The sequence below is a fragment of the Salvia hispanica genome, chromosome 2 (assembly GCF_023119035.1).
Source record: "Salvia hispanica cultivar TCC Black 2014 chromosome 2, UniMelb_Shisp_WGS_1.0, whole genome shotgun sequence".
In the NCBI taxonomy this organism is placed as follows: Eukaryota; Viridiplantae; Streptophyta; class Magnoliopsida; order Lamiales; family Lamiaceae; genus Salvia; species Salvia hispanica.
The window spans coordinates 28354154-28376643 of record NC_062966.1 but is presented as its reverse complement, the minus strand read 5'-3'; the positions used below and the strand labels follow the sequence as shown (position 1 = coordinate 28376643).

Sequence of the window (22490 nt, the reverse complement as noted above, 5' to 3'; positions counted from 1 at the left end):
CCATATTCCACTAACTTATTCCTACTCACATTTTATTATAAAACTAATATATAAAGGTAGGACCCACATTCACTAACCTTTTCAACCCACTTTTCATTACAATTCTTACAACCCGTGTCCGGTCAAAGTGACCCGAATTATTCCGGACGGAGGGAGTAATAAAAAAATTTAAAACCAAATCTTCGTTGTATTATAGATAAGGGGAAAATTATACAATGAAAATTTTATAAAAACACTAAAAAAAACACTACCACCGCCTACTCAGTGGCTTCATCAGAATCCGCCGCTTCTTCTCCCACTCAAGATGACCCATTACTTATAATGAAAGCCCATTTATCTCTACTTTTTTTTAATCTCTCTTACTTTACTCTCTCCACCTAACACACAAAATAAAACCGCATAAAATCCATCATGTGCCGCCCAAGGAAGGGGTCATCTTTATTAAGACGAAGGGAGTATTATTTTTGCAAAACATCGTCGAATTCGGAGCACCTCATTTGCAGCAGGACGGAGGGAGTAATAAACTTAATTAATTCGATTAATTGCGTCCCAAAAAGAATTCATGAACTAGAACCGGCTCACGAGAACATTAATTCATTATAACCAGCCCACAACTTAAATAAATTGGCCCAACAACAATTTAGTTCACAGTGGCCCAAGTTTTAATTTGGAGGAAGACCAAAAACTAAAAGCAAATAAAAATCTCAAAGAAACAAGAAAATAAACAAAACAATTTGTAGTTGGCTGCAAATCAAATTAGGGCTCCAATGCTGCAGCATCGCCTATGAAAGAACAAGAGAGAACTTGATTCAATTATAAAATCAAAAACTTACGAAATTTCATCAAATTTTTAAACCAATAGCAACGAACTTAGATTAAAGCAATTAGCAACTTAGATTAAACCCTAAATAAGAAGGTATTAAACCAATATTAAAAACTGAATAAATAATACTAATAAAATTTCACTGTACCTAAATTTTGTCTTCGTCTTCTACGAAATCGCACGGCAATTTTCTCTTCTTGGCCAATTTATACAGTGAATAAACATCCGTGACAACTTTGGGTTTGAAATTGCTGCGCTCTCTCGAAAGGAACTCCACCTGCCACGCCTCTTTCATAGCGATCGTCTCTTTTTCAAGAGATTTTCGTACTTCTCGGCGCTTCTCGAGCAAAAACCTTTTCCGGTTCCTGTTATCCTTCATCTTCTGCTCGTTATCTTCCAAATCTGCTTCTATTTGCGCCAAACGAGCTTTAATGGCGATGTTAGAAACACTCAGATCCTTCTGATCCTTTTCTGCATCACGTATTTCGACCTCCAAATTCTTAAGCGAAACTAACTTTTTCATCGCCATGGATTTACGATCAGGAATTTGGGATTTGGGATGGGAAGAGTAACTGGAAGAAGACAATTAATTTTAAATTAACAATGCCGGCCCGCTGAAGCCCGCATTCCATGGACTGAAGGCCATTCATTATTCCATATTTCTTTCATATCTTGCACTATTATTTCGTTAGATAATTTAGGGATTGCATATCTTTTACATATCTTGTTGTCTTGCTCATTAAGTTAGTATTATTATTATAAATAGGACTATTGTTATTCTCTTCACTCCATCGATGAAATCATAAGTATTTGTGTTTTATCTTGTTTACTTTTCTGCATACAATTTTAGTCTCTCCAGATTGATCGACAAGACTCGGTTTGGGATGTCATTGGGTCAACCTAGATAAGGCTTAACCTTAATCCAAACCCGACCTATTAACCCAAACATGAAACCGACTTGCTACTTTTGAACCCAAATACAATCTACACTCTGACACGAACTTGTTAAAGACGTACTATTATAATATGGGTTTAGATGGATAAGAAGTATCAGAAGCATTGGACAAAGAAGCTTTGGAAGGAATTATGAGTGGAATCCTCTTGTCTCATTAATTTTTCTCTTTAAAGCAGCTAACCAAGTTGATTTGAATAACTTGATATTCCCATTTCCCATATATGAATCATATTCATGTGATTAATTTTGTAGTTTGAAGAAATAAGTTAACTTTTTCTCTACACGACAACTATATATGTTGAATTGAACCAAATACCTCTCGTTGAAAAGAGTTATGTGGTGTATCAACTCTCACAACAAAAGTAGTAGTAAAAGTAGTAGTAAGATCAAATACTAAGCAAGTTATGATGAAAAGAGAAAATTATTGGTTCATCAAAACCCTCAATATTTAATACTCCTTGTCTTTGCGCCTACAAAAATTAAAATATAAAAATAAACATTTTCCATTGATTACAATTTTTTTTTCCTATTCTTTGGTCAATAATAACTATTCATCTATTTCTTAAAAGTAGAAATTCTTCTTTTCCGGCCTGTTTCTTAAAAATAAAAATTTTCTGTTTGAAAAATGACTCCATAATCCACTATTTTTCCTACTTGTCTCTTTTACTTTATACTCCTTCCGTCCAACAAAAGATGTCACACTTTTCTTTTTAGTTTGTCCCATTAAAGATGTCACATTTCCTTTGTTAGAAAAAGTTCCTCTCACATTAATATAAATATTATTATTTTCTCTTTCCACCTAACACACGAAACAAAACCTCCTAAAATCCCATGCCGTCCCACAAGTGTGACATCTTTTGTGGGACGGAGGGAGTACATTTTTTTACTTCTCATCTCTTACTTTACCAATTTTTATATTAAAACTCGTGCCGTTTCTAAAGTTCCTTTTTTTAGGAAATGGAAGGAGTATTGCCAAATAAATATATGTAGACTTTGAGATAAAAAAAATAAAAAAGATGTGCCAAAACGTTATTTCAAAATCGTTTACTTTTCGTCTATTTGTTAATGTTGTTGGTTTTTTGTTTGTCGATTCTATTTTAAATTGTTGTTCGTAAATTTTCGGCTTCAAGCATCTCTTTCGTATAAAAAAAATTCTTAACCAAACACATGTTATTATCTACACAAGCGGCAAGCATCCCCCATTCAAATACAACAATCAATTTGAGTACAAAAGCCAATTTGAGTACAAAGTGAACAATCTTCAATTATACTTGATTAATCACTCAAAATGAAATGATGAAGTGGCAAATAAGCTATCTACAAAGTGAACAATCTTCAACTATAGTTTTAGACATCAATTTGAATTGAAATGAACAATCTTTAATTACAGTAATAAACATTTTGTGAAGTGACAAAACTAATCGATCAACCTTAATAAAGCAATTCTTAAAAAAATTGACTAAGGTCATAATTAACACTGACTTTGCACCCAACAAAATAAGCTCAATTATGCATCATCACCTACTTCATTCATTTCTGACAAAAAATTGCACACAGTTATTAAAATCACCACCGAGTAAACAACTTGCAATATTATAATGAAACTTGCATAATAAATTCATACTAATAATTACTAGTACTCACTATGCATGTGGTAGATAGGGTGAAAATAGAATAATGAGCCATAACTCTCAAAATAAATAAAAAAACAATTTCTTGAATATTCCAACATAAAAATCTTCAAAAACCATAGTAAAACATCCCCGATTACACACTTATTTCGCCATTTTGGTCTGTCCACTACTATTACTTTCCTCATTTAAACATATCTCCCTAGTCACTCACCATATTGTGATTAGATAGTTTCTCCCTAAAAAATCTTGAAAAAAAATCACAAATTTACAAAATTTTCCTTCCAATTGCAAATCCCTAGGCCCCAAATCAAGCAGTAATAAAACAAATCCCTTTCAACTTCAAGTTTCAACCAACCTCACCCTGCATTGCATTTGGACTAGTAGTTGAAGCACAAGCTGACAATAATCACACACACATTCACACACTGTACAGCACAGATTCTGCCACATCAACACCATGGCTTTCCCCTAAATTGACCAAAAAAGGTTTCTTTATCCCTTTCTTCCCTCCGTCATCACGCGGAAAATCCTTATTGGATCTTTTTTACTTAGGTTTATCATTTACATCAGTTTCTTGGATCTTTTTTTACTAGCATTTCACAGCATAGGAACAGAGTTCTCTAGATATTGGTTAAGCCTTAGCTGCAGTTTCATTGTTGAATCTTGTGTGTATTTCCTTGCACATTTGGATTTTGGCATTAAAAACTACATGTTTGATGTTGACACAGGTTACTTGGTTAGAAGCTGTTGAGATGGAATCATGGAATTGAGATCAAATACTAAACTAGTTATGATAAAATAGATAAATTATTGAGTCACCAAAAATCTCCATGTTTAAGACTAGTTATGATTAATCTACACAAGCTGCAAGCAAACCCCTATTCAAATTGATCAGTCAGTTGAACGCATCTCTAGCCTGGAAACGGAGCTAAAGGCATTTCTACAGGGACTAAACATGCCAATTCAGAATCTCATACATTTCCAGGGAAGGGAATAAGATAGCGGACCATCTTGTGAAGCACGGAAGCAGAGAGGACCATCGGATCATGTTCGATCAAGAAACTGCCTTACCTTGCATTAAGGCTTTGGCTCTCATGGATAGACTCAGATTACCAAACTTCGGATTCAATGATGAAGAGAAGACCACTGAAGCTTAACAAGAAAGGGCAAGGGTACATGGGTGCCGAGCTCTCGCACCAGACTTTTGAAATGAGATAACGGGAACGAGAGACCCACGAAACCCGCCACCGGTGATGGTGTTTGATTAAAAAAAAGGATTGGCAACTCTATCAAAAAAACAAAGTAGGCAACGTATTTTGAAAGTAAATACATCACTCATCGTTTGACAAAATACTTCAAAATATTTAAAAGAAAAGCCCACAATAATACATGGGATAGAAAGGCCCACCTCTCGTCCGACCTTAACTTGCGTGCGAAAGGCAACCCTTTTGAAAAAAACAATTTTGGAAACTCATATTTTAATTAAACCATTAGATTTATTAACTATTGTTCTTTCTTTGGTTTCATCAACTTTGATTATTTGTGACCGCCCGAGGCATTGCGGGGGGACGCCAGCCGGCCACTCTCATCTTCAAAATCTCGTATCTCTTCATTTCCTCATAGTAATTTTCGGATTCGAAACTGAATTATTCTATAATATTTAATTCGACGTATTCATTAATAAACTTAATTAATTCGATTAATTGCGTTCCAAAAAAAAATTCGTGAACTAGAACCGGCTCACAAGAACATTAATTCATTATAACCAGCCCAACCTTAATTCTTAAGGCAGCCCACAACTTAAATAAATTGGCCCAACAATATTTTATTTTATATTGGCCCAAGTTTTAATTTAGCTACGAAATCGCATGGCACTTAATTTTACAACAATTGTATCTTTATCAAGAGATTTTCGTACTTCTTCGAAAAAACTTTTTTGGTTCTTGTTATTGAATAAATTTGGCTCCACCGACTTTAATTATCTAGACCAATCCAGATTAGTGGAGAAACAAGAAATTCAATTCAATAGCAATTTAGTTTAGCGGACATTAGAGATATTTAGATTATTAATTTTTAGAATTGGCTAGAAACTTGCTAGCTACAATCATTAGCTTTTGTGTCGGCAATAATAACCGACTTAAGTACCTATAAATTGGCAATAGCCATGTTGTAGTAGTGTACAAGAGTGAAGCGACAAGTGTGCGTGGAGTGTATATGAGGTGTGTCTTTGGGTTTTTGTGAGGGGTGTTCTCGAAGATCCTTAATGTATTATAGCATTGTGTTGGTGTTGTGTACACCGCTATGTTGTATATTTAGAGTAAGTTTGTACAATATTGTCGATTTTAATAAAATCCAGTTCGTGGAAGTTTGTCTCTCTTTTTTCCGTCTTCTATTGGCCCATTGTCTTTTTAAAGTCACAAGCCAATTTCCTCTTTTTTGCCAGGCGAGAAATAGTCATCTGTTACAAGTCTGGCTTTGAAGTCTTTCCTTTTTCCATCTTCTATTGGCCCATCGTCTTCCTCAAAATCACAAACCAATTTCCTCTTTTTTCTAGGCTATACATTAAATAGTCGTCTGTCTGTTACAAGCCTGGCTTTGAAGTCTCTCCTTTTTCCGTCTTCTATTGGCCCATCGTCCTCTTCAAAGTCACACAAGCCGAGCTTTGAAATTGCTCCTTTCTTGGCTTTGAAATTGCTCCTTTCTTTCGAGAGAAACTCAATTTGTCATGCATCTATTACCTTGATCATCTCTTTATCGAGAGACGCTGGTGCTTTTTGAATATAAATTTCTTGCAATTCCGGTTATCTTTCAAATACTGCTCACTATTCTTGAATTCGGATTTGATTTTCGCAAAACGGGATATGATTTCCATATTAATTCCTGCCAAACGAAACTAAGCCTATTATTAAGAATAAAATGAAATTAATTTATTCAAATCACATTAGTAAACACGGCAAATACTAACATGGAGTATAACGGAGGGGGCGGAATATATAGTATTAGCTTGATTTAATACAGAAATGACTATTTTTTTCATTGTTCCGGGCGATGCCGGAGGCAAACGGAGGGGCGGATGTCACGACCGCATTTTCTAAGGATAGAAAACACGGTGAATCTCGACTAGGGGAAGGTTAAAGAAGCGGGGAAGAAATGAGAAAAAGGCACAACTCGACCATAGCTCGAAATAAATAGGAATAGCTCAAATAAAATCATAGTATCATTTCAACAATTGACAACTCAAAGAGATACAATATCTCATCAATAAATGAACTCAAAAGAAACAACATTTAGCGGAAGCATTTCGAGAGTAGAATAATGTTATGTATGAAGACACAACATATTCTGAACATTTGATAGACATTCTTCACTTTTATAATCAACACCCACAACGCTCGTCACAGCTCAACCTGCACATAGAGAACGTAAATGCAGGGCTGAGTACTTGATGTACTCAGTGAACAAATGACAAAACAATTTTATAAAAATAGTTATGTATGCCGCCATTGAGTGACCTCGGGGTTTTAATTTGAAAAGACCCGAGACACTAAAAACATCTCAAACACAAACTTTCAACTCATCCTCAAATCTTTTTCCTCATCATTTTAGAACACAACCATTCTTTATTTAAGAAAATGACATATCTGTTCTTTTCGGTGCCGTGTAAGGTGACCACATTCCACGAGCACGAAAACCGGTCAACTCGTTCGATGACTCACAGTCCTCATCATGTACACTAGTCCGAGTAGGGACGCATCCTTTCTAGAACCCAAATTCGATTTAACTCATAGTAGGGACTCATTCCCCACTAAGCAATCATCAACATCATCATCATCTCAACAATCTCAATATCAATAACGTCAACAACATGTGAAATGAGAATATTAGCCACAAACTCCATCACTGGACCGCCCGACCCAAAAGACGGCTCACAATCCCCAATGGTGTACACTAGCTTGAGTAGGGACTCACTCCCTAGTCAAATCCGAATTCGATTTCAATAGGTCTAGTAGGGACTACTCCCTTGCTAAGCAAATAGATAGACATTTCTCAAAACAAAAACATGGCATGACATACCCTTTGCAAACTCCATTTTCCTCATAAAACGTATTTGGAACATAAATAATTTTTCTCGAGCATCACATCATATCAACAAAATCGAGCAATTCACAATCATTCAAAAAGCTATACTTCGCAACAAATCACAATCAATTACTTTAAGCATACATATCACATCATCACGGAATAAAATTATAATTGCAATCACATGCATTTCGTCACATAAAATGATGCTCAAATCGATATATTTAAACTAAAGCTCTTGAAAGTATTTAGTTCGAAAGCCCACAATAAAACTTTAGTTCGAAAGTCCACCTCATTCGTTGAACACCTTACTTGTCCTCCTGCTCCATCCTCGAAAAGCATGCGTGAAAAGCCCAAGATTTAATTAAGCCCATCCTTTACATTCTTTTTATCTCATCTTGGCCAAGATATTTAAATTAATTCATTAGGCCCAAAATATTTAAATATTACAATGTCCAAAACTTCTTCAACTTTTCTTACCTTACGTGACCAGTGAACTCTCAAAATCAGAGAGCTCCAATTCCTCTTTTCTCTCCATCTAATCGACTCTCTCCAATTCCTCTTTTCTCTCTTTCGATTCTCAATCTCGTCACTTCTCTCTCTAACTTGCTGCTGTCCGTTGCCTCCAAACTCGTCTCTTTCTCTCTCTTGGTCGAACGTAAGGCTGCACTTCCCTCGGTCAGAACACAGCGCCGTTACTGTCACGGTGCAGCGCTGCCGTTCGCACTCGATGCCTGCACCATCGTCCTCCTCATCTCCTCCTTCTGTCTTCGTCGAAATTACGGTGGCTTCAGCCCCCAGATCCGCCACTGAAAATAATTCAATGTATATATGGAGTAGTAAATTAAGAAAAATATTATAAAAAAAATTAGTTTTGTCTAGGGCGTTATCTTATAAATCTAGATCAACGAGAACAAAGCAGGTTGCATATTGACAAAGGTATATGCTTACATAGATACTCTAACTCATTGTTATATTATTCAATTAGTCGATTATATTTGCTCTATCATGTCAAAACTTGAATCCGGAATTCTATGGTATTGTTGTTGCTAATCGTTTGCTTTTATCTATTTGTTGATTTTTTGGGCTATTTTTTTGTCGATTATATTCTAAACTGTTGTTCGTGAATTTTATGCTTCAAGCATCTCTTTTGTATAAGCACGTGTTAAACAATCAATTTGAGTACAAAGAGAACAATCTTCAATTATAGTTAATCAATCACTCAAAATGAAGTGACAAAACTAAGCAATCTTCAATGTTATCAATTTGAGTTGAAATGAACAATCTTTAATTACAGTAATAGACATTTTGTGAAGTAACAAAACTAAGCAATTAAATTAACCTTAGTAAAGCAATTCTTAAAAAAATAGACTAAGGTCATATAAATCTGACTCTTCACCCAACAAATAAGCTCAATAAACAACTTGCAATAATAAAATGAAATTCGCGTAAATTCATTTATAATAGTACTAATAATTACTCCTTACTATGCCTATAGTAGATGGGTGAAAATACAATAATGGGCCATAACTCCAAAAATAAATAATAAAAAAAACAATTTCTTGAATATTCCAACATAAAAATCTTCAAAAACCATAGTAAAACATCCCCGATTACACGCTTATTTCGCCATTTTGGTCCGTTGGCTACTATTACTTTCCTCATTTAAACATATCTCGCTAATCTCTCACCAGATTGTGATCAGATAGTTTTTCCCTCGAAAATCTTGAAAAAAAAATCACAAATTTAGAAAAGTTTCCCTCCAATTCCAAATCCCTAGGCCCCAAAATTAAACAGCAATAAAACAAATCCCTTTCAAGTTTCAACCAACCTCACCCCTGCATTTGGACTAGTAGTTGAAGCACAAGCCGACAATAATCACACACACATTCACACACTGTACAGCACAGATTCTGCCACATCAACACCATGGCTTTCCCCTAAATTGACCAAAAAAGATTTCTTTATCCCTTTCTTCCCTCCGTCATCACGCGGAAAATCCGAGTAAAATTGGGCGACAGATGAGAAACAAGCTCGTGGGGGCACCGATTGAGAGGCCGCATCGCCAGATTTGGACCGGGTCGGGTCATGTTTGAGACCAACTTAATCGGCTTCGGGCTCGCCGTCGGCTCCAGCGTCTTTATTGGCTCGAGCTTCATCATCAAGAAGAAGGGCTTGCAGAGGGCCGGAGCCTCCGGCGCTCGCGCTGGTAGGTTTTTTAATTGATTTTTTGAATTGGGGGAAGTTTCAATTGGGGAGAGTTTGAAGCTTGGATTGTCGTATTGAGCTTTGATTGGAAATTTCTTGGGATGAAGTTGTCAATTATTGGGGGAAAAAATTGGTCTTTGTTTGTATTTGGTTGTTGTGTTAGAGGATTGGGTGAATTATTGGCTTTCAGTTGGAGTTTCTGTTTATTGGTTTATCTATTGGAGAATTAATAATGCTGGATTTATTTTCAAATAAAGATGCTATGGGAAGAAGATTGTGATGTAATTAAGAAGAAACGTATATGCAATGTATCTCTGATATCCATTAATGATTTTTGACCTGATATATTGCATTGGAGAAATATTATGTTGTAAATAACAAGTGATTGGCAAGGGTTATTTAGAAATTATTTACATTGTATTGATGTTCTTCTTACTAGGTTGGAAAAACTATGCATATATGAATTTGAATTGAGTCAACAGCTCTTATAGTTAGCTCGTTGCAGCAGTTAAGATGCTGTGTCTCATTCTCACACTTGATATTGTCACGAGTGAAGATATTTGGGAGATAGGGAATTGAAGTTAACAATGCTTAAGATGAGATCATGACTTTTCTGTTTTAGATTGATAGCATTTCCTTAGTAGCATGAGGCAGTTTCTTTAGAACATCAGGATATCTTGAGTGCGAAGCACGTGGGTGGTCGTAGTGGATTAAGTATGGTTATTACTGTGGAAGGCAATCCTTTTGTTGCTTAGGCCTCAGATAGAATATGATTTGCAGTATAGTTCATCGTTGGGAATTGCTTTAGAAACGATGGGTTTTGTTCCAAATAATGTATTTGCACGTGTGGGTATATTAATAGTTATATTTGGAACCTCTGATGAAATTGAATGTGTTAAAATGAAGGTTCGGGAGGATATGGATACTTGCAAGAACCACTCTGGTGGATTGGCATGTTCACTAGTAAGTTGCTTTTCCCAAAGAGATTCGTTAATCATGCTACTCCTATCCACATATATCAACTCACCCTTTTCGTTTACTATTGCACAGTGGTTATTGGAGAATTTGCCAATTTTGTAGCTTACATGTATGCTCCTGCAGTCCTCGTCACCCCACTTGGAGCATTGAGTATAATAGTAAGGTAAAGACGTGTTTTACACTTTTACTATCCTTTTGTCCTTAAGTACCATTTTCCTTATATATGGATAAACTTCCTTTTTTTTAGTATAGTTCATTTTCTAAGATAGAATTAAGTGATATTGTGCTATCATGTAAGAGTAACCACAGTTTATTTTATTGGCAGTGCTATTTTAGCTCATTTCTTACTCAAAGAGAAACTAGGGAAGTTAGGAATATTGGGATGTGTTTTGTGTATGGTGGGTTCCACTATTATAGTGCTCCATGCACCGGGTGAACATGACATTAGCTCGGTAGATCAAATCTGGGAACTAGCAACACAGCCAAGTGAGTGTATGCTTTTATACATGTTGTTTGAAATGGATACGGCAATGTTTATGAAATATGTTCCTTGTTTCTCTGCCCAGCTTTTCTTCTGTACATAGCTTCAGCAGTGGCAGTGGTGTTGGTACTTGTCTTGTATTGTGAACCACGCTATGGGCAAACAAATATAATGGTGTACATTGGTGTTTGCTCTATCATTGGATCTGTAACCGTAAGTAAAATTCACTCTATGTTGTTCAGTTTAGATTTAGTTAGTCGGTTTCCCCAAAGGAGCAGGAGAGACGAAATAATTTCCCTGTGCGTACTGGATCCAAATAAACTTACTCTCCTCATCACATTGCATTTGCTTGTCAAGCAACTTAAGTATGCATTATCAAGGAAATTATATAGGTGCTACAGTTTGGTTATGCCTTGTACATATGGCACTCCTCGATCACCAAATTGTTTAAATATTTAAACTTAGCTGGATAGGAAGAGCGAAATAAGTAGAAGAATCTAGTTAGGCATGGTTAATACAAGTGAGTTATAAAGAAAATGATCAGATTAGCTTTCAATTCTAAGTAAGAGCTAATGTCTTTACTGATCATGTTTGCTGGCTTGATGGAATTGATTTACCGCTCACTGTAGGTTATGAGCATCAAAGCTGTAGGTATAGCGATAAAACTCACGCTGGAGGGCTATAGTCAGATCGCCCACTTGCAGTCATGGATATTTGCCACGGTTTCAGCTTCTTGTATAATCACTCAGTTAATCTATTTAAACAAGGTACATACTCGTAACTTTTATTGCTTTATAATAAAAATTACTCCCTCTGTCCCATTTCAATAGGTCATCTTACCGTATTTGGACATCTGAATGTAAATTTAGTACATAACAAAACAATCTAACATAACTCATTATTTAGACCATATGCCATTGTGGCCCACTTATGTTTCTCTCTTTTCTACTTTTTTAATTGAAGCAAACATTTCTCTATCGTACTTTTGGACAAGTATTCTCTCAACGAAAGTTATCTCCTCTCTCCTGCTTTATTGGTTTCTTAACATCCGTGTCCGGAGCTTGAGGCTTATTGCAATGAGACGGAGGAAGTAAAATACTTCTCGTTTGACAATCTTCCTTTAACATGCTTATTATTTAGAAGGCATTTGAAAGGTTAGATAGTTTCATGGGACTTGCTCATAGCATGCCGTTTAACTGAATCCATTGCTCTTTCTGCAGCAGATACTACTCACATGTAGAGTCCCTCATAGATGTCTGTAGATGTATGACATATTCCTTAAAACAGAAATAAAATCTTAAATACTCAGAAAAGACTAATTAAAAATGACCAAAGTGATAACAAACAATTGTTTATGATGTAGCTTCGCAAGAGTTCATCCAGTGGAATAATACGTCTGTGCTAGTCAATACTCTTCTGTTTTTTCAAATTTGCATAATGGTCAGAGTTGTGTCTTTATACAGGCTTTGGACACATTTAACACGGCCGTGGTTTCTCCAATTTATTATGCCATGTTCACGTCGCTTACAATCTTTGCTAGTGCCATCATGTTCAAGGTACACAAGCTTGTGCTGCCCTTTTTTGTATCGTTATGTCGGAGGTAATTTAGATTGCCACTAATACGTTTCTGCTGCCTCAGGACTGGGCCGGTGAGGGTGCTAGCGACATCGTCTCTGTTCTCTGTGGATTTATCACCCTGCTTTCTGGTACTATGGTTTTGCACGGTACAAGAGATCCTGAAAAGCTTCCATCTGCAGGTAAGGCCTCGACACAAGCTGACTATGATCAAGCCTAAATCTGCTCATTTTTAGGAAATCCAGACTCGTAAAACTTATCTGCTTTCTTTACAGACTATTCCGCGCTTCCTCAAATATCATGGGTCGTGCATTCAAACGGCGAGATATGGAAACAGAAAGAGAATGATGAATTGCATGGGGAGTTTGTAGCAATCATCCATCAAGACCATTTCAAGTGAGGTAAACGCTGTATTATTATTCCCTAGCTTACTGGTGGTTCGTGCAAATGGCCGTGCTATTTTTGCTGTGAGCATGTTCATGTTGATTTCCTGTAAGCTCTTTGGTTGAGTGGTGTGTTAGGACTTAGGCGTAGTTTGCAACAGTTTGTAATGTTTATAGGAGTGCGTAGTTCGTTTGCCCCGACACACATACGACGCCAGAGCCATTTTTGAGCTCTCCATAGATGTTGATATTCTTTGCTCATTAGTTACTCAGAGAAGGGCCACATTCGATTTGTAAATGATTGTTTTTCACTGGTATTGCTTTCATCATTCTGTATTCTTGTAACTGCTCTCTCTCCTTCGCATAGATGCGAGCCTAGCTCAAGCGACAAAATTGAAGCACGACAAAACTCTCTTTCTCTTAGATAGAAGTACTTGAGTTGAAATCTTGTATATGTGCAGTGTAGTTCCTTCTTAGCTTCTTAGATACAAGATGATGATCTCATGTACGTTAGGGGTTTTAAACGGGATGGTCGTATGATGGTATTATGCACGTTATGGGCTTTCGCTTGGATGTTTGTATGATAGTCTCGTACCCATCATGTGTTTTAGACGGGCGGTTGTATGATAGCCTTGACCCTTGAACATGTTATGTGGCGATCTCATACGCTAATCATATGTAGCCGGGATGGTATAATGGTAGACCGGATGATGGTACTATGGCCTCATCTGTGTTAAAAAAAACGCGCCTGAGGCTCTTGGGGATTCACCAGAATCGCCCCAAGGGGGTGGGGCGATCGACATTCGGGGGTGGCTAGGGAGATATTGGGCGCAGGGGGAGAAGTTTATGTCTTGGATTTGATTTTTTTTAAGTTGTAATCTACTCAATCTTACAATAGTAAATTACACCAAATATCTTTGGAGAATACTAATTAACAGTTGTATTAGTAAATTACACTTATTTAATGTCATTAATTGGTTTATGAAACAATACATTACACCCCATCCTATTGAGAATACTAGTATAATAAATAGCCGTTTTGAAAAATTATGTATCATTTACACCTCTAGTTAATCTACTCCAATTAATAGTCTATAATATCTAAGTCCAGAAAATTTATACTCACTTAAATCTCAATGACTTAAATCTAATGTGCACCCATTGATATGATTTTTGTAAGCAACTCAAGAAAAGAGCAAACCATCAAAAGCAGCAGCAAAGCTAACACAAAAGATTCAATCTTTGTATAAAAAAAACCTGAACATCAAATATAGTTCAGATTTTTCACCAACAAATTCACAAGAAAACTAAAACATAACAACTTTCTCACTAACAAAGCTCTTGAGACTCATCAAACTCGGCACATAATGCATAGCCTCAACGCTATTAGGCCCTCTCGATTGAACCATGTCCACTTCTTGAGTCACTTCACTTTTACTGCAGTAATTCAGCACACAGTAATCCGCCCACACCAGCAAAATGTTGCCATCTCCCAACACCTTCAGCACCCTCACAATCTCAAACGACGGCCCGATCAATTCCGGCATTTTCCGGATCACGAAGCGCTTGCTCCACGATTTCCCAACTCCATACTCCTTCATCACCCAGATATCGACCTCGAAATTCGAGGTGTTGTCGCAGAGACAGAGGCAATCGTCCAACACCCCCACGCTCCCGAGGAGTTTCCTCCCCGGGAACGGGGCGGGGAAGGGATGGAAGGACTCGTTTTCGAGGTCGAATGCGGATATGAGCTCGTGGCCGTTTAGGTCCTCGATTATCCAGTGGAGATTCCCCCTGAAAAATTGGCCAATTAGGCGGCCGTCGTAGGCAAAAGGAGCGAGCCTTTCGCCTACCTCGCGCCATTCCCCTGTTCCGAGGGTGTAGACTTGGCACTCGGAATTGGGGATTCTTAAACAGGAGCCGCTTCTCGGATCAATTTCCCTCTCCTGGTAAATTCGCACGATTTTGAACTCCTCGGTCGAATTAGTCACGCCGAATCCGTGAGTGACGATGCTAGGGTACCGCACGATCTGATTAGGGCTCGCGAGCGCGATGTACTCGCGCGTGAGGGGATTGCAGACGTAGAGCGCCTCGCGCTTGTAATTGGCGTCGCGGAGGAGCAAAAGCCCCTTGACGGAGCCGTCGACAGCGACGGAGGGGGAGGGGGTGAGCGATTCGAGGTCGATCTCGGCCGTCGGCGCGTGGAAATCGTCGAAATCGGCGACGCGGAGGAGGTTCTTCGATGGCTCCGATTGGTGGATCGCGACGCCGGGCTTGGATCGGGCGAAATGCAGCTTGGCGAGGTAGGGATCGGAGGCGAGATCGAGCCACTGCTTGCAGACGGATTTGCACTGGACGAGGGATTTCGCGGGGAGGCGGGAGAGGATCTCGATGAGGAGGTGCGACGGGAGGCGGGAGAGGAAATCGCGGCGGTGGGAGGCAGATTTGGAGGGAGAGACGATGAACGCCATTGTTGATTGGATTTGAAGGTTTGAATTTAGGGTTTGATGCGAAGTAAGGAGATGGAAAGTGGATTTATAAAGTGTAAAAAAGCGTTCTTGAATCTTCTTTTTCTTTTTTTATTTTTCTTTATTTTATCTTTATGTGGATAAGGTAGGTAGTGAATAGTGATGCATGTTTACTTGGAAGTTTATTGCCCATTTATTGATTAAAAGAAAAATGTCACCGCACCAACGGGTAGCGGCGCGAAGCTTTGGCGACCTTGAGGTCACGGGTTCAAACCTTATCAGGGAGATTTTTGGCCGTAATCTGTTTTTATCCGCAAATTCGGTCAAGCAGGATTAGTCGAATTTCGCCAAAAAGACGGGTTCGGTACTACTGTGATTAAACAAAAAAAAAAAAGTTTGTTTCATTGACATAAATTAAGTATACAATAAAAATTTTTATTTTCAATTTATTGATGAGAGATGAAACAGTTTAGCAATATTGATCTTGAAATACAATCTAATAAGATATTTTCCTTCTAAGTGAAATTTAAAAAATAGAAAAATAAAAAGAGAAATAGGCCAAGTTGGCTTTTGAGATGATGCAAGTTCTACGTGGAATATTGGCTTATTTAAGCATATTTTAATATTTGTTTTGAGAAACTTGAGGTGGTCTAGTCATTTTCAATTAAATAGACATATAGTACTACTGTACTAGGTTAATATTTTTGAATATTCATAAAACTGCGCAGTAAATGTATAAAATGGAGAATACACTAATTTGGTTTAACAGTATAGGAGTACTAATTTATTGAGCTAAAATTTCAAATAATATCACTACCATACTAAACTGGTAAAATCAGACTAGTTCAAAATGAATCTTAGTTTTTGTGTGTTGACTTGTGATTTTAAAAGAACTAATGGGAGTATGAGAGAAAAAACGATAAATATTTCAGTATTGGGGTATGAAAGAAAAAACCATATTTCTCAATGTTACATTAAAAGCCACCATTCACCTAATAGTAATAATCATGTTAGAAGAAACAAAAATAAACAGGAATCTGTTTATATATTTCAATATTGTGTGCCTTTCATAAATCTCAAGGCGGTGATTAATCAATCTCTAAGTTTCTGAAATGAAATTAAAATAACAAATAATAGTATAATGTTGTAGTCTTATTTAACAATGTACTACTACAAAACAAAACATTTATGAAATTCAACTAATACAAGCGGCAAATGGAGACTGTGGGCCAACCAATCCAATCAGTGTTCGGACACAACCTTTGCTGACTCATCTAGTGTTGTCCCACTTACAATTATTCCAAATCATGCAATGAAATAGATTTTCGTAATAGTACGACAGAAATTGGATAATAAAATTTTAAAAATATAAACTAAATAAAAGAAATAAAGAAAAAATACTACTATAGATAAATGAAATAAAGTAAAATAGAAGAAAGTAAGTAATTCAAAATAGTGTAAAAGAAATCAAGTGAATAAGAATAATGTATTACTACTATTGTTTAATTTATTATGAAAAATATACAATAAAAAGTAATTATGTTTTGAGTTATTCTTCCGGATAAGTTGTTCAATATTTTTTATCATTACTTGACTTCATTATTGAATAGTTTACGTGTAATGTGACACAAGATTCTCCTTTCATGTGAAAAAGCTTCTATCAATAACTATGATTTTTATAAATGGATATTTATTCAACATCTTGTCCATTAGTGATAAATATTTTTTAATTATTTATTTCAGTGTAAATTGTTAGAAAAATCGTAATGTATGTCATAAATTATGATATGTTCCTTAATTGTTAAAAAGATCAGTCGAAAATCATGAATTTTGTTTATGTTCTAATTGTCCTACAATATATTTTTTGGTTAAATAATATTGTGTGTTTATACATAATATAATGACATTTAATTGAAAACTTCAACAAATACATTATATGCGATCACCTTTTCACAATAAAATAATTATACATAAATTCATAAATTTTCAATTAATTCATAATACTCCATTACAAGATGAACTAGATATTAATCGATTTTTATGATTTTTCCATCCATCATTTTATATCACATAGCAATATGTTTTCTATTCCTAAATTTGTGTTTTTTTTTTATCTTAGCCAATGTAGATAAGCTACGTGGTATTGATAAGGATATAATGCTTATCCGCAATTCACACCTCATATTTAAGGTAAAGTGGTTGGCATTATTTGTTGGATATATATGGACAGGTGGCGCTCACCATTTTGCCTTCTTTTACTTTAATAGTAGTAATTGTTAAGTGTATTTAGTTTTTTTTAAAAAATTAGAATATTAATTGTTGTGCTCCTGGCCCGGGGACCACAGAACATATCCTTATCTTTATTTAATTTTAAAATTATTTATTCACCAGCATTATTAAAGTGTAATAAGTGAAACTTCAAAGCTACGATTAAACTCTTGAATGAATATTTGAATATGAGCACCGCCCTGAAATGTTGTCGGCACTTTCAGTGAACTACAAATTATTCAGATAATTAATGAAGTGTTTGAGTTTAAGATGGCCACCAATAAAATATTGATTATTCCCATTATCCCGCATTAATTGAAGCAATTTTTATGGTATTAAAATTCTTAAATTTATGTTTTATAAATTAAATTAAAAGAAATAAAGTATAGAATATGAGAGCGGAGAAAAAAAAGTATGAATAAACAAAGTAATTTTTAGTAAAAAAAGGAATGAGTTAAATGAAATGAAACTGTCTCAAAAAGAAATATGAATCTGAGACAAAGAAGTAATACAAAAATCAACAGTTCCAAGCTGAAATCGAAGGATAAATTAAAAATAACAATCACAAAAATACACAACAAAATATGAATCGGTCATACAACTAAGGCGTAAAAGTACAATAAAAGTACGTCAAATATTAAACACAATAAAAGTACATGAAATATTGAATAAATAAATTATCATATCCATAACCCTTATGTGATCGATGCATTTAAAAAGATTTCAATAGTCGCTATGGGAAAAATTTGAAGAAAAATTGTTATAATTTATATAAGATCGAGAGTTGACATCTTACACAATAAATATTGTGTTTTATTTATTGTGAGTCATGTGCGTATGTCTAATGATAGATTGGTTAATATTCGATGCGAAATGCATTTATAACATTTCAAATTTTTATTTGTTCAGCCATAAAACCTAGAGGAATTATGAATTTTACAACATAAAAGAGAATAGTAATATCATTGACATATATATTAAGAAGAGTAATATCATTAAGAGAATAGTAATGTCATTGACATATTAAGAAGAGTAATATCATTGACATATTATGATAATTCTTCAAAATATTGCTAATATAATGTTTAAACTTTAAATAAACATGGTACCCACTATCAAGAGAGTCAAACCATTATTATTATATTATACATGGTTACAGAATACCTTCTTGTAATTTGTGTACGCATAATATTTATTAAATAGTGATTTGGGTTTGCATTAAAGGTTATAGACAATTAATATTTCGAAATGCATTGTACCTTCTCAAAGGTCAACTAGTCTTAGTATTTTAGGCGCAATTACAAATCTAATATATATATATGTATTCATAGTTCTCGAACTTTCAATTTAGCAATTAATATTTCTAAATGCATAGTAACTTCTCACAAGTCAACTACTCTAAGTATTTTTGGTGCAATTACAAATCTAATTAACATATATGTATTCATAGTTTTCGAACTTTCAGTTTAGCAATTATTATTTCTAAATGCGTAGTACCTTCTCACAAGTCAACTACTCTTAGTATTTTTGGTGCGATTACAAATCTAACATATATGTATTCATAGTTCTTGAACTTTCAATTTAGCAATTAATATTTCTAAAAGCGCGCGGTTGCATTGACATAGCTCTCAATTGTTCAATAGTAATCCCAATACACTACACATATTGATCCCTTTTCGATTTTTTTTTATCCACGATTTATTATTTCATTTTGTTTTTAATTAATATACAGAATCAATGTAAAAAACAGTCAAAATTAATGTTGTTGTGAATAGGTATGACTGTATGAGTCCCCTGAAATTTTACTATATACAGAACATTATTTTTGGATCCAATTTCAACGCATTTATAAATCATCTGGTCAAGGTTAATGCTTAAATACTATGACTAAGTTTCTTATTCCATACTATGATACTAGTATTATAAATCATACGACCTATACAAAGTTGAAAATTTGCTAAAACTGAATTGTTTTAAGGGTTAGTACCAAAAAAGAGAGAAGAATTTCCTCATATTTATGAAAAAGTCAAGACTACTAGATAAGACCTTTTCATCATATATAGTCCTATACCATCAACCTAAACCAACAACCACAAAAAACTAATATGATGCTTTTTTTTTAAAAAAAAAAAGATAACTACAAGTCAACTGTAGATGCACCTTTTGATTTTATAAATTCAGAAGTCAGCTTTTGATAATTTGTTTGTAAATTTTGTTTTACTGAAGCTGATTTTAGTATGTTATGGGAAATAGATCAGATAAGGCCGAAACCTGCCTACTTATGGGCCTGGACTGGGCTGTTACCAGCAAGCTGGCCACCAAGACAACACAGAAGCTCGATTATTAATTCAAAATACCGTATTAGAGCATCCGCAATAGGGGGACTAGCCAGCGCCCTAGCAGCTGGTGAGTGGCTAGGCGCTCGGCTAGTCCGCTATTGCGGTAGGCGAGCCCAACAGAGGAAAAAAGAGCTCGAGAGGTCGGGCGTGGACTAACTTGCTAAGTCGATCACTAGCCGCCTATTGCGCGGTGAGCGATCGGCTAACCAAACTTTTTTTAGTTATATTCTATATTTACAACTCATTGCACTTTATTTTTTTATACTATTTGATAAGCTTAGTACTCCATATAATAATTGATGAGAAGCCCAAATTAAGAATTTTAAAAATGAACTATATAGGTATGTTTATATTTAAGACTTCAACTTAAAATTGTGCTTCAAATTTAAATGATAAATTATACAAATATTTATTTTAAAATAATCAACATTTTCAAATTTTACTAGACAAGTACAAATATTTATATTTTAATATAATAATCATTTTCAATTTTGACATAATATAAATCTGTAACATAGAATTCTGTAAAAAACAGTAATTTTAAAATCTACCTAATTCACAATAAAAGAAAAAATATTGAAAAAAACTGTAAAATGACACAAAACAAAAACTATGTTAAAAGTGATGAGAAATCCTAATTATTCCCAAAGCCTGTGCTCCCTTCTTCTTCATCATAAACTGTCACTATTTTAATGGAACAAGATTTCTCCGTATACCTAATTACCACACCTAATTACCATTGGAACTTTCATAAAAGCATGTCATAACATTTTGATTTTTCCCATCTCATAATTTTTCCTAATTTTCTATATCCATTATCTGATTTCCTTAATTATATTTTTGTTTTCTATGATTTTGATATGCGTAATAATATTGCGTTAATAAATCTAATAAAGGTAAGTCATATATCTCCCAAATTGAAACATAATATAGCATATAGTATTTCACTAATTATTGATTATGGAAATGTATTACTCCCTCAGTCTTCGAATAAGAGTTCTGTTTCTCTATTTTGGTCCGTCCACGATAGGAGTCCTGGTTCATTACCACTATAAATGGTAAAAAGGCCCCACAATTAACTATATCATTTCACTTATATAATATTAAAAATTAATATATACAAGTGAGATTCATATTCCACTTACTTTCTTCCCCCCACTTTTCTTAATATTTTTAAAATCTGTGCTGGAAAAAATGAGACTCCTAGTTGCGGACAAGTGGGAGTATTTTGGTATAGTGGACCATTAAGCGGGGCGGAAAATATAGTGATAAATAAACTTAACATTTTTACATTCAAGACTTAAAAATAAAAGTGTGCTTTAAAAAAATAAAATTGAATGATAAACATTTATTTTAAAATACTAATCAATATTCCAATTTGGGTTAGATAAGCGATTTAAATTTAGCTTTTGTTAAACAATCAACATTTTCAATTTCGACAATATACATAGAATACTATCCTATTTTATAAACATAATAATGAATGTATAATATTGATTTAGAAATATTATACAAATCTATAACATTGAATTAAATAAATTGACAGAGCTAAAAACTATATATATTGAAAGCGATTAGAAACCCTTATTCATAAACTCTCTTTGCCTCCTTCTTCATCAGAAACTCTAAATGGTGCAAAATTTCTTCACAAATCTACCATCAGAAATCACCTTCGACATCCTCTCACGCCTCTCCCACCGTAGCATTTCAATCAGCAAATGCGTTTGCAAACCATGGCTCAATCTGCTCGAGTCTGAAGATTTCAAAATGAAAATCCTACCCGCCCTAGTTTATGCATCGACAACTTGGTGCATGGCTTTTGATATTGAAGACAAAGCCGATCTAGAGAGCCACCACCTTCACTACAATCGTCTAACACAATTCAAACCATCTAGCGATAACTTAATGGTCGTAGGTGTCACTTCTAATGGATCGCTTCTTCTATTCCTTCTTCAAGCGATAACCCATCATACTTTTATTAGTCTTTGCATATGCAATCCAATCACTCGTGAATATATCGACCTCTACCCCCCTTGCCTGACGCAAGTGACACTAGTTTGAGTTTTGGATTTGGTTTGAGCAAAATAAGCGGGCAACATAAGGTGGTCTATATCAATCTGCACAAAGGAATCCATCATGTATACACCCTCGGAACAGGATCGTGGAGGCGCCTTGAAAGCGGTTGTCCTTCTGGATTAATTGTTAGAGATATGTATGCAAAATGTGCATTATATGGCAACCCCCATTGGATATTGGATGACCTGTCACGCGTGTGGATTTGTGGTTTTGATGCTGAAA

At 35.1% G+C, this 22490-nt stretch overlaps 2 protein-coding genes and 1 long non-coding RNA gene across 3 annotated transcripts; 1 reads left to right on the top strand and 2 right to left on the bottom strand.

Annotated features, from left to right (window-relative positions):
* Positions 1-578: 578 nt before the first annotated feature.
* On the bottom strand, positions 579-1367 carry LOC125203879. Its single transcript, XR_007173450.1, has 2 exons — positions 972-1367; positions 579-782 (listed from the first exon to the last, which is right to left on the bottom strand). It is a non-coding gene; the product is annotated as an uncharacterized LOC125203879 (long non-coding RNA).
* A 2514-nt stretch (positions 1368-3881) lies between these two features.
* Positions 3882-13462, top strand: LOC125203738 (probable magnesium transporter NIPA6). Its single transcript, XM_048102162.1, has 10 exons — positions 3882-3898; positions 9451-9701; positions 10607-10663; positions 10751-10841; positions 11004-11164; positions 11245-11372; positions 11789-11926; positions 12623-12715; positions 12799-12916; positions 13010-13462. Exons 2-10 carry the CDS (start codon positions 9581-9583, stop codon positions 13132-13134), a joined length of 1032 nt encoding a protein of 343 aa, XP_047958119.1. The 5' UTR covers positions 3882-3898; positions 9451-9580; the 3' UTR covers positions 13135-13462.
* An 877-nt stretch (positions 13463-14339) lies between these two features.
* On the bottom strand, positions 14340-15641 carry LOC125203737 (F-box protein At3g07870-like). Its single transcript, XM_048102161.1, has one exon. The coding sequence runs from the start codon at positions 15586-15588 to the stop codon at positions 14425-14427; it is 1164 nt and encodes a 387-aa protein (XP_047958118.1). The 5' UTR covers positions 15589-15641; the 3' UTR covers positions 14340-14424.
* Positions 15642-22490: the final 6849 nt, after the last annotated feature.

Excerpts from the sequence above, each read along its gene's own strand:
- LOC125203738 (XM_048102162.1), top strand. The coding sequence starts at position 9,581 with ATGTTTGAGACCAACTTAATCGGCTTCGGGCTCGCCGTCGGCTCCAGC. Across the intron at positions 10,842-11,003 it reads GCATTGAGTATAATAGTAAG|TGCTATTTTAGCTCATTTCT; the intron begins GTAAAGACGTGT and ends TTTTATTGGCAG. Across the intron at positions 12,716-12,798 it reads CTAGTGCCATCATGTTCAAG|GACTGGGCCGGTGAGGGTGC; the intron begins GTACACAAGCTT and ends CTGCTGCCTCAG.
- LOC125203737 (XM_048102161.1), bottom strand. The coding sequence starts at position 15,588 with ATGGCGTTCATCGTCTCTCCCTCCAAATCTGCCTCCCACCGCCGCGAT.